Source organism: Spea bombifrons, chromosome 8, assembly GCF_027358695.1.
Source record: "Spea bombifrons isolate aSpeBom1 chromosome 8, aSpeBom1.2.pri, whole genome shotgun sequence".
Lineage (NCBI taxonomy): Eukaryota > Metazoa > Chordata > Amphibia > Anura > Pelobatidae > Spea > Spea bombifrons.
Window position 1 is genome coordinate 5,005,415 of NC_071094.1, and position 12,837 is coordinate 5,018,251.

General features: G+C 44.1%; 1 protein-coding gene across 1 annotated transcript in view; it reads left to right on the forward strand.

The window, feature by feature from the left end:
- MED27 (mediator complex subunit 27) overlaps positions 1 to 12,837 on the forward strand; it is an 86,634-nt gene that overhangs the window by 67,425 nt on the left and 6,372 nt on the right. The window contains exons 5-6 of the mRNA XM_053472409.1: positions 5,930 to 6,037; positions 9,224 to 9,265. Coding sequence (XP_053328384.1) covers positions 5,930 to 6,037; positions 9,224 to 9,265 — 150 coding nt within the window. The remainder of the gene's footprint in view (positions 1 to 5,929; positions 6,038 to 9,223; positions 9,266 to 12,837) is intronic.

Genomic DNA, 12,837 nt, shown 5'->3' on the forward strand with positions numbered 1-12,837 from the left:
CTTTTGACTATTTTGACCTTGGGGTCCGTGACGGGGTCTACTTAAAACACCAAACCCACACAGAGGGGTTTATTCACTAAAGGGAGAGTTTGCAGGAGAGTTGTGGGTTTCAGCTCCCTCATTCATTACTCATTTCCAAGCTTTAATCCTCGACTAAAGTTCTAGATAACCCGGTTTTGGTGTAAGAGCTATTGGAGTTCCTTGGACCCAGTTGAGGGTATTCAAGAACCAAACTGTGGACCACAGATTCTCCTGTTTGTACCTTCTGGTGGGGATCCTCTTACCCGTTCAAAAGAGCAACAACTGTATCGGTAGAGAAGATGCGAGTCCATTAAAGGGTCGTTAACTTTTATATATAATGTATATTACAGTATAAACACGTTGATACATCAGGGGAAACCAATGTCGATCAATGGCCTTTAATGTTCCTGAGGTCTTCAGTCACAGGATTGTGACGTTTGCAGCTTTCTTCAAAGACTTTCTGATGCTTCTGCTGCAGGATCGATAGAAAGTTCTTGTCCATCCATAACCTGTAAAAGCGGAATCAATAAGAAACCCGGCCCTGTGATTCTCTTTCCTCTGTTAAGAGAGGTTTGACGGTTAGTTTTTTTGGGGGGGTGTGCCAACCTCATTTCTTTGTTCTTTTTCTTTTTAAAAACAAATGTGTATAAATCTGATCATCTGTCAGCGGGGGATCATTTAGTCTCCGGTCTGCGATTACCAGAAGAAATCCCCTAGAGCCTTGACCATCGGTGATCTGAAGACCTTGATCTTACATTAAGGAGCGTAGATTTGTATGATCATATCCATTGATCTAGGAGCGTCATGAGACTGCGTAGATTCATGCCGGTGGAACCCTTTATTAGATACACATGTATATTTCCCCTTTTCACTGGAGTGGAACCTGGGCTGGTTTTCTTTGCTCTACCCAAACCACTTTGGTGGTCTACGTGTTGCGATTTCAGTCATGCCCTCCTGCACACCAGTCTTCTCCTCTTGTTATGTCTCACCTTACATTATAGATACTAAAGACTGCAGAGGGTGAACATCCCAGGAGGTCCACGGTTTTAGAGACGATGGAACCAGCAGCCTTTGACCAGGCGTTTTCCACATTCTAATCTAAGAGACCATGTTTTCCTTATAGCAACGTCTCTCAAACCGTTCTAACATTTGGCTTTCCTAGAAGAATTAAGAATTCTTCTTCTAGAACCACCTGATAACAATCCAGTATTCTATATGGTTCTGGGTGGGTTTGTTCCCCACACTTTTTAAAACAATCAGTACTGGTAATTCAGACGATGGTTGTACCCACCATTTTTCTCCATCACCAAATAGCACATCATGGCCGACCAAAGAGGCCAACTGACAAACCCCCCTTGGGTAGGCCATGCTTTAGAGAGACAAGCTTTATAGGTGTATTTATACCTTCCTACTCTTACTTTTCCCGGGGGGGAGCAGGCGCCCTCCGATAATCGACTCGCGCAAGCAAAGCCAGGAAAATAATTAGGACGTTTAGCGCCTAGTAGGATCCTGGCAAGTCTGAAATCCTTAAAACTTCCATGCAAAAGAACTAAAAAGTGCTCTTTTTTTTGCTAAAAAAAAAGATGTATTGTAATGTACTCTTAATTAATATTTCAACACTTCACATTTTCTGAACTTCAAAGTTCCTCCTACGGCTGTGGATGCTCCTTCGATCCTGCTGTAACTTGTGTAATATTCTCTTGTTCCAGCTCTCTAACGAACGTGCGCTTGAGAGCTGCTTGTCCTTGCTCAATGCTGAAGGAGAGTAGAAGAAGATAGAGGTGAATTTAAAGTGCCTGAAAAGCTGTAGGAAGCTTGGTGAGACAGCCCAGAACATTAGGCGCTAGAACCACCTGCAAAGTTCTAGAGCACCTTAAGCATATCCCATAAACGTCTTTATAGAGGCTTCCATCGACAGGCGGCTTAAGAACTTCCAATTCCATTGGCAAAGACCGTAGCACCATGAGACCAAAAATACCTGCGTCTTGCTGCCTTCTAACCTAGGGACGTGGCGGTCCGACAGCCCTAGTGTCTTGGCCAACAACGGCAATTATTTTGCAGTGTGGAATTAACATAAAATAAATATAATATGGGGACAAAAATTATCTGGGGGTTGGGGGTGGTTTTATTGGGCAAATCTTTTTTCTTTTCACTGTTATATTATTTATTTTTTTTTCACTGTTTTATTTTTTTTTGTTTTCACCGTTTTATTATTTTTTTTCTTTTTCTTTTCACTGTTTTATTATTTTTTTTCTTTTCACTGTTTTATTATTTTTTTTCATATTTCTTTTCACTGTTTTATTATTTTTTTTCTTTTCACTGTTTTATTATTTTTTTTTTCTCTTTAAACCGTTTTATTATTTTTTTTCATATTTCTTTTCACTGTTTGTTTTTTTTCCTTTTGTGTGCATTTAAAAAAAAAAAATCTGATAGAACGATCCTTTGCTGAAGGCGAGCTATATGATGGGGTCAAGCGTGCACAGGACCTCGGTAAGCGGCTTTACCGTCCCTTTAAGGGCGCGCCGTCTGTTACGAGGAGCTGCGTGTTGTTTGGGATACTTTCTCGTGTCGGGGGGATATTATTGACAGTGGATGTTTTACTGATTAGCAGCGGGCGGATAGTGTAGGGGGGGGCGGCCCTGGGAATCAGGTGAGTTCCAGGCAACGAGAATATTGTTTCCTTATTAATAGGGATCTGGAGCGGTCCTCTAAGGACCACAAGCGCTTGAAATTCATAGCTTTGTAGTAAGACAACATAATGAGTATTGTGAGCGCCTGCAAGGGTGAGTTTCTGGATTTCGGCGGTATTCCCAGATCTTCTGCTGGTATCTACTTCATTTCAGCATTGGTTTTCCCTCGTACTTAACCCTTTAACCACCACGGTGGTCTGCTATTACATATTATATTATTATATTCATTGCAGTAAAAAATCTTGGATATTAGAATTTGGGAAAAGTTGTTTTTTTTAACCCTTTTAATGGTTTTGAGGGGTAGGGTTAGTCATGCTTAGGTGCGAGGCATGTGGCAAATATCACCCCCCCTCCAAAATATGCAGGTATGGGTGCATGTAATCCGTAGATACAGTCACATGAGTTGAGTAAGGAGAATTGTAAAATATACGATTGGAGAAATGTTGACAGACCTGCTTTAAAGAGATGCCCCTGTACCCCAGACGGTCTCCTAGAAAATTAAAGTACTTTGTAATTAACTTTTTTAATAAAAAAAAAAAAAAATACCTAGAAGAAGCTGCAGCCGCAGAGCTGCAGCTGAACACCTCCGTGGTGGGATAATTTACAAAAGGGACACCATTTAATTATATTTCTGCCAGAACATTTGTTTCGACGATGGGCATTGTAGTGTATGGATCTCACGGGAAGCCTCCGATGGGTTAAACCTGGATGTGTTGTGTACGGTAAGTTGAGACATGGCTCTGATTCCCACCTGAGGGGGGGGGGTAATATTTTCATGACCCACAACTCCAGCTGGGACTTCCAACCGAAAATTGTTCGGGGACCTGCGGCATCGGCGGATGCGGAAGGGACGCTTTCTGAACATTTATATTTCATGCCCCCCCCCCCCCCGTTGTGTGCAGGTTGAGAAAGTTTACTTGTTACTCTGAACCCCGGAGTCTCGAGCTTTCATAGACGCCGATCTGTCATCTCGTTGCCTTCCCCTGCCAAAGACGTGTCACACTATATTAGCTGTCCTGACGGCGAGATGCGAGACGTCTCTTTCCCACCTGTGTCCTCCGACTGCGGCGGGAATTCGTTTCGGGGAGGGAGAAGGCTTTTGGAGTGTCAGAATCGCTGGCAGAATGGCATCTTGCGGAATTGTGTGTCGCTGTGGACCCTCTCCGCCGGTGACAGCATTACCCACCGGGTACCCTTTTTTTAAGTGAAAATACTCTTTAAATTATGATTTTTTTCTTTAATTTTTAATTGTGTGTTTAATATACAAACGATCATCTTCGAAAGCGATTTCCTTCAAAAGGCAGCGTTTTGTTTAAATTCATTTTATTTTGATGAAATAAAATGGCATAAACGACAACCTCTCTGAAAACCCAAGGGCAAATACACCTTCCACATCCACGATTCCCCGAAAGATTGATCTGAAACAAAATGACACAACGAGATGTGATCGCCAAGCCTGGGAACACTCAGGGTCTTTGCCCCAGTCTCAAAAAAAGTATGTTATGGTGGATATCCCTGCTTGAATGCAGGTGACTCAATTAAGTGTTTGGCGTGTTTGAGGAGTCACTACGTAGAACTTTCGTGATGGACTATTAAAGGGGAAATATCTCACGAGTCTCAGGGTCCGCTCGTTTACAAAGTTCCCAGGTATAACGATCACATATGAGACAACATACGATGTTGCCGTGTTTACCACCTTTTCTATTGATATTTAAAAATGTGGTGTTATATAGTTTTATCTTATTAATATTATTATTAAAATGTTAATATTTTATATTAAAAAGTTAATATTTTGTAAATAATAATATTAAAATGTTGATATTTTATATCAGCCACAGTTCATAATTCTTAACCCCTTAATGACAAAGCCTGTCAAAATGCATCATTTTCAATGGGTTTAGGGACCGCCCATTGTCCTTAAGGGGTTAATTTAAATTGAATTGTTGATCCGACCTCCATTGTTTGCATAAAAGTATCCACCTGTGACTTTGTTACCCACCTCTAGCACACGTCTGGGATTATATGCAGATCTTCTTGGGTTGATTTGTTGTCGGAGGACGAATAAAGCATAATTTTTTTTCCTTTTTTTCTGTTTTTTTTTTTATTTATTTTTTTATACCAAGGTCACCTCTTTGAGTTTTTAGAGCGCTTGCAGAAATATCTTAAGGATGACGGACTCTAAAAATGCCTTCTGTCATTAAGCCGATACGGCTTGCCAGCGCTTAGGTCTCTCCCTGGCAAGTGTGAATGTTACGTGGCGTTTGCTAAATGAATCCCAAATAGTTTCACGGCACGGGCCGAGGCGTTCAGTCTGCCATCTGGGCATACTCCGTGCCAGCTCCTGTTCAGTGACCGTTCGTTGGGCGGATGACCCCGGGCAGACCTTGTTCGTCGACGCTGGCAAAGCAACAGAGCGCGCTCGGGCATCCAGCACTACGAGCGGAAGAAACATGTTTCGTGCCAGCCGGCTCACTCCGCTAGTCTTCTAGGATGAAAAGGGCCTTTATCCCTCTGCCAACCCCGCGGACCTGAACGGAATCTAAATATAACTGTCGTTCGGTTAATTGGTCTGCCAGATGGATGGTCCAGAAACTGAACTTATTTGTCCCTAAACTATATTAGTTCTATTTGTTTTTATGATACACAAAGACTCGCGTTAATAGGCGCCAACGTCCGTCAAGACCCCAGGACACTTGAAGCCACCCTTCCACCCAATACATCTTAACCAAGGCAATAGCTTATTTTATTATTGATTAAGAAAAAAATAAGAAAAAGTTGAATGATAAAATAATCCTATTTTTAGGAGTTTCCAAAAGCATACAAAATGTGTTGTCCTTCTTTGAAGAAGACTTCTGTAGGTCAGCGTTCCTTGACGTTCCACATGGTGTTCTTGGCTGCCAGTGCTGTTTGGTTCCCGCGATGTCTGCTGTGCCGTGACTAAGAATCTTTTTTTTTTTAGGTTTTCCTTTACTTTAGATATAAACCAAGATTTTAGAGGCTTTGGGTTTTTGTTTTACACGGTTACATTGTTACTCGAGAAAGACCTGAAGTTCAACCCTTTCTTCTTGATCTAGAACAAGACGACCTTTGCGTCGTTCCTATTCGCAGGATGCTTTATAGTCTGGCTGTAACGTACAGGTGTGGCGGAGTAAGGCGTGCGAGTTTCTATGTCACTACCCTAAGATAATCAGGATTCTCTATTGTTTCTGTCGTTGCAGGTGACCCTCGGCAAGGTGTTGAAGGTCATCGTGGTAATGCGCAGTCTGTTTATTGACCGGACCATCGTGAAGGGTTACAACGAAAACGTCTACACTGAGGATGGGAAGGTGAGTGAGGAGCTTGTGCTTTAGGTAACAAAGTCACACAATAACATAGACTCCTATATCAGCAGCATTGCATCTCTTCGTCATGTAAGAAGAACATAGAACATGTTTCCTTTCTCAGTCATGTAAGAAGAACATGTATGTTCTCTCGCTGACGTGTCAAAGCTGCTATGATTTAGTCTTCATGATGTAGATAGTTACCCTTTATATATATATATATATATATATATATATATATATATATATTATAATATTTAATAATTTTATGATGTTATATAATATTTAATAATATAATATAATAGTCTTCATGATGTAGATATGTATGTATGATGTATATATCTATATAATAGTTATTTTGCGGCAAAGAACAGAAGGAATGTTCATTTTAGTATGACAACAGACACCCAAAGAATATCCATAAACTTCCAAAACCCCCCAAAAATATATATATATATATCAAAGCTGCTTGGGGCCCCAAGAACAATGTTTATTGGCTACTGGAATGTTTCGTGAAAATAATATACTGTATAAAAAATAAAAAAAATACGAGCGCTTTGAGAATTACAAGTTAAGTACAGAAATGGGGGAAAGGGCAAGTTCTGAATGCCCCCAGCACAGCGTTTAACCATTTGCCTGTCAGGACGCATACCTGGCCTCTGAGGGATTTGTTGGCCGCCTCCATGTGTCTTTCATTGGAATCCATTAATATGAGAGTCAGGTTCTTCAGCTGATTGCAGCGAGCGCGATGCTCTTTCCAACCCAAAGGCCACGTTCTAATGAGAGTCCGGTGCTGTAAGAGGCCCAATTAGCATGCAGCCGCTTCACCTCCGCATGCCGCGTTTAAAGGTGCGCCCTATGAATTGTTCATTAGGATTAATCCCCGCGGTGCGTTGCGCCTGCACCCTGTGGTTGCCAATGTGCTGCGCGCTCCTCCGGCACTCGGTGAAAAGTTTTTTTGGGGGTGATTTAACCCATTGCATGTTGGCTAGATGCATCAGAGCTGTACTAAACAAACATTAACCGATTCGGTACCAGCAGTAAGGTTGTAGGAGCGTTGTTCCCGCGTGCATGCGCGATTGCATTATTTCCATGCTCCAGGGACGGGGTATTGACACTTTTCAATGTTAAAAGATCTGATAAAGCCAAAGCTATATATATATATTGATGAGGCATATCATTAGAGCTGGGAAGAGGTTCCGGCTCAGATACTAAATGCCTTTTTACCCCAGTTGGATCATAAGCTCTTTCAAAGGCAATACCCTTGCCCCACCCATAGTGCCCCACCCATAGTACCCCCCTATAGTCAATGTTGCCCCTACCCCATGGCTAGCCTTACCCCAGTCAGGCTTCACACCATCCTAGCCAACATACAGAGGAGATAGGAAAGAGCGCCCGGCCAGTGTACTCGGGGAGATAGTGTCCATAGTATTATACTTCGCTACTTCACTGGCAGCATCAATAGTTGAGCGCAAAGGACGCCACTTGAGCCTTAAACACAAAAATGCAAGTGCGAGCGTTATTAGAAATGCCCCTTTCCCTCCCAGCGGAAGCGGAAAACTGGAATGATATTTGGGTATTGGATGGAGCAACGACTACATTTTAGCGCTAGGTTATTAATGCAAACAACCCCAAAACTCAGTCATTACCCACCCGCATGCGTCTGTTCAATGCCTGCTGCCCCCATAACTGTGATTGGAGCTAACGGTGCAGGTATAAGGTATTAAAAAAATATATATCTTCAGCCAGCAAGTGTATAGATCAAGAAGGTATTTAAATGAATTTGCATATGGTACAGCAGAAAAAAAATAACTCATTTGCATATGGTACCATGTGGTATTCATATGCCTTTTCCAGCACAATGTATAGGTTGTTTGTGGAGAGATTAAGGTCCGATATGATGTCATGACCAGATCCGGTGCCTTACATCATAGACAGGTTAGATGAGGTACCCTGTCAGAGCGACTCCATTTCTCCTGGGCTCTGTTATCGCATTGACGGTAACGAGCCCAGCGTCTCCTCCGTGTGTAGCGGTTAGGGACGCCTGCTCGCGTTCATTGAATTCTCTTGTTAAGCAACACCCGTGCCTGTTAACACCGCCGCTTCATTAATTACCCCACGTCAGCCCAACCCCGGCAAGCGAAACACACTCACTATCAAAGAGCAGCTTCAAAGATCACCAAAGCTGTCTCTGGGGTAATTTCTGATCCCTGCTTCCCTACCACTTCAAAGGCAAGCGCCGCGCAAGTTTGGGAGGGGGGAGCCGCGATGGGGAGGGGGGTGGAATTTGATTTCTATAATAGGGGCTGGCACAATCCCCGTTTGATATCAGATGCAAAGAAGGTTGCGATTCAATATCGACTTTGAAATCATTCGGACGACCTTCAGAGCCGACTTCGCTTGTCCCCTGTCTGCTGCTACAAGCAATGCGGGAGGTAGTCGGGGGGCTGAAGTTCTGTGATTTGGGAAGAAAATAACCAATTTATATACATTATATATATAATATGATATGATATGTCTTTCTTAACTTATGTGAAGCCGTTTTGTTACCCCGCACCTTATATTTGCCGGTTTTTATGTACATCATATTAGTCGGTAAACATCTTGATGACCCCCTTTGTGATACGTGGTGGGGATTCTGCAGAACCCAATCCCCCATCCCCCCCCCCCCCCGGTAAGCATTTGCCCCATCTCACCCCCAGCTGCTTGCTGTACAGGAGATGTCGTCCGCTGACCGTATCGCCTGCCGCGTGACGTACTTCCCAGTGCTGTCTCGGCGAGAGTTCTGGGGAGAAGGAGGTCTAACAGGACTCCAGGTTCTCAGAAAGCTCTCTCATTCATTTCAATGGGATAGCTTTCTCCCAATGGATTGGATGCTTCAGAGGTGGCATTCCGCTGCAGCATGGAAGCTGCAGCTTCTTCAAAATGTTTGTTTGCTGCTTTTCTCAATGCATATTTAAGTATTTATAAAGTAATTATGCACTCGTTGTTCAGGAGGCTGTCTGGGACGCTGGAGTGTCCATTTAGTCAATAGAGCATAAAAGGTAGTCTATAATCATGGCTGTCCAACCTAGTCCTCGAGGGTTCTATACATTCATGTGACTGGGTAAAGTAGGCCGTTGGTTTGAAAATCTACATGTCTGTCTTTAAAGTACCTTCGCTGACCCTCTGTTTTGTGTGTTTGCTTTGCAGCTGGACATTTGGTCAAAATCCAGTTATCAAGTCTTTCAAAAGGTAAGTTGAGCTCTGTATCTACCTACACAAGCGGGTAAAGATCTGTCTCCCAGGGGCTCATCGATGAACCAGCAGGTCCTAGCGGTGGCAACTTGTCACTCCTGACTTGCCTTGCATCTCTGAGCGTCTTGGTTTTATTATCTGGGGAAGCTGGAGATACTCTGTTACCATGAATTGCCCCCTGGCTTTGAGTTGGTTGTGCGTCGGGGTCATTTGTAATCTCAGACCCCAACTGGTTTTGCCTCCGAGATTGACCAAGTCAGTAAAGTAAATGGTTTGATGAATACCTGGGGGTTATACATTTTTGCTCATAGTGAATAGATCTCCCTGTGTTCTTTGAATGTAGCTATTAGTAGAGCTTAGAAGGACTCAACGCCACATAGGTGGACTCAACACTCGGCTCCTGCCTTAGGGACACACATACTTTGTGTTGCTGAATATGAACCATAAAGCTGTACACGCGACAATGCCTAGAGTTATCACGCTGGACGACGATGGTACACGAGGGGCAAGTGTGGTCCGGCATATTCACAGACTCACCAGATCATTGCTAGATGGACCTTTGCTTCAGCTCAGTTCTAGGTCCACCTCGGCCGATCCTAAGCGCCTGTACCGAGCCACACCACAAATTTATCATGGACTTCCACAGGTTTGTTCTCTAAGCGACAGGCGTAGGCAGGGGTGCCGTTGAGACGTCCCCAACACTCAGAAGGTGAGTACTGAGTCTGGCTTACAGGAACTCCGTTTGAAGGCACGGGTGAGCGCGGACGCTGCAGAGCCTTCGCAAGCCTTCAGCTGAAGAAGGGTTAGGCCTTTGACGGTTAAAGGGGTTAAATGAAACATCCTTGCCTGTCCTTGTCTGGCCCTCCGAGACTCCGAGAATAATTATAATTCATCTGCTTTGGCAGGATGCAGTAAGACAAACACTGCCGAATTAACCTTAATAACGCTTTGTCGATACGGAACTCGTTTAATTAATGAAAAAGAAAAAAATATATATAGAATTAACTCCTTTATTGGTAGAGCGGCCATTGGCTTTATTTATTATCAAGGTGACCGGAATAATGTGTCCCCGGCTGCTGTGTAGACTGAGCATAATGGGGGTTGTAGTACCATAGTTAAAGAGATATCTGCTGGTTACTTTGTTGCCAACAGAATGCTCGCTAGTCCTCCAACAGGCCCACCGGGTAGCCATCGTCTTCTAGCCACGACGGACCGGCACACAAGGCTCCTGCTTGTCACCCCTTTTCCCTGCCAGTCCCCACTGCAATCATCGCCACGTTAACTCCCCGCATGGAACTAGAACGCTCGTCGTAAGGCTGACACAGCTGTCGGGAGATGGAGATGAGCGTCCTGCAGAGACGACCTTCCCAAAGCGGGGAGACCTCTACCCTGCGGTCTCGCCACGCAGACCCGAGACGGATCCGCTCGGCTTTTCGTTTCCCCAATAAGCGCTGTATCAGCAAGGCTGCCTTATTAGCGAGGCTTGCAATTCTACGGCGGTCCTGCCAGAGGGGTCTCCGATACTTTGCTTTCATGGCTGACTGTGTTAGATGCATCATTCTAACAATGATTTGCCAATGTATCCGTAATTACAAGAGGGAGGGGGTAGCGTTCCGAGCTCCGATTTACTTTTTAGACGAAAAGTCGTGGTCCTTTTTTTATTTTTATCAATTTTTTTAGGGAATGTCTTCTTCACCGGTCCAGGTCCTTCAGTAGATTGGCCGGATAGCCAATAGCTGGGCAGTCTCACATTAATTCATGATTAAACTTCCAAACTGGAAATCGTATTGAAATGTAACGTTGGTTGGCCTACGCTGATCGTAGGGTTTAACCCCTGAGTGTGAGCGATTGTCCTCGTCCGATTGTCTTCTGGAACCATACATCTCTTGTAGTCTTTCAGCACCCAAAGCATCACTAGATGCAGCTAGCATGGGTTAGAGGATCCTTGTGGCCTGTAATACCGTCTCATTTTGGATATCACCGTCTTAGCGTCTTTGAATCCGATACAAAGCCGGACCCCTTGACTACTAATTTGTGGACTCTGCATCACATTACACCCTCTGGCGCGGTCTTGAACTTCACTCCGGGAAGCAGAGCCTTGCCTTCAAAGTTTCCCTTTGTGCCGAGCGATCCTAAATCGGATGGGCATTGTCTGTTACAATAGAAGCTGCCAACAAAAGGCCGTTTTATTCTCAAAGGGAAGCGACACAATAGACTGAGGGGAGAAGAAAAGCTTCCCCGTGGACTGTGGGAAAGCAAACTCAATTTCGCTCTCCTTTTTTTTTCTTTACGTGGCATTTAAACTCTTCCAATGAATGCGTTTTGGTTTGGAGAGAGCATACTAGGAGATCCTACTTACCTAACCCTCCTCGGAGAAAGGTAGCGGAGAAGAAGCGAGCGCGTCCTTTCTTACGAGGAGCTCCAGGTGGCTGGCTGAGAATTGAATAGGTGATACGGACAAGAAAAAGACAACGGCCGCGTCACGCGGAGCTCCGAGAAGCGGCACAAAGGCTCCAGATGCCTGCAAATGCTCCATTGGAAAGGTGGCCTGATTAATGCTTCGGATGTAGCGTTAACCCTTTCCGTGGCAAGTGAATAGTATATAGTATAGTATGTATATAGTATATATGTTAAAAGGGTCCATATAGTCAGTATATCCTTATGTTATTATATTCCTTTAGCAGGTTTCTTCTGCCGCTAACATACTTATCTTGCTGCAAAGCACTATGCTTGCGCATGGACACTTTTGGGATCTGTAAGACGCTTAACATATTAACCCTGATCAGCCTCATTCTCTTCTATTAGACTCGCCAGCGGCCAGGACTAAATGCGTCTCATAACGGCCCTTTTGGAAAAAAATGAGCAGTGAGGACATAATAAAATTCCGAATGAAGTCACCTGTATTCAAGCAGGGATTTTAGCCGTGATACAGCATTAAGTAAGAAAGAAAAGCCCCAGACTAATCTGGGAATCTGCCCATTTCCCCCGAGTTTGTGATCAAATCTTTGACATCCCGCGTCAGGCTTCTAACTGGAGATCCTGACCCCTTGCTATAGACTTTCTCCCTTTTTTATTCTTCGCGGCGTTCCCTTGACGTTACTTTGATGTTGTGACGCGAGTTCACAATGTTACATTTCAGACACGCGTGTACAGTGTGCATTATTTGTGTCTCGCCTTGGTGAGAGCGTGTGCTCGATGAGCTCCCAAAGTCTGCACTCGGAAGGCGCTCACGGAGCGTTGTTTGCCACAGCAGTTTGTGTAATGTATGAAAATGTATTCTCATCAATAATGTGTGAGTGTGCGAAGGCGGTGCCGAATGAATGCATTCATGAGCCGGATAGATTACGCTACCGACGATGACTTCTCAAGGTTAACGCACGCACAAACTTCATGGCCATCCACAAATCTACCTCGCTGTCCTTCCCAGAAGGCTTAGGCGGAAACTAATGGGCTTGGGATGTTTGGAACTTTATCGGTTTTACTTTACCCGCCACCTCTTATCCCATAGATCCTTTAGGTCATAACATTCCAAAAAAAATAGCTGTACACCAAAGGGGATCTTCAAGCGG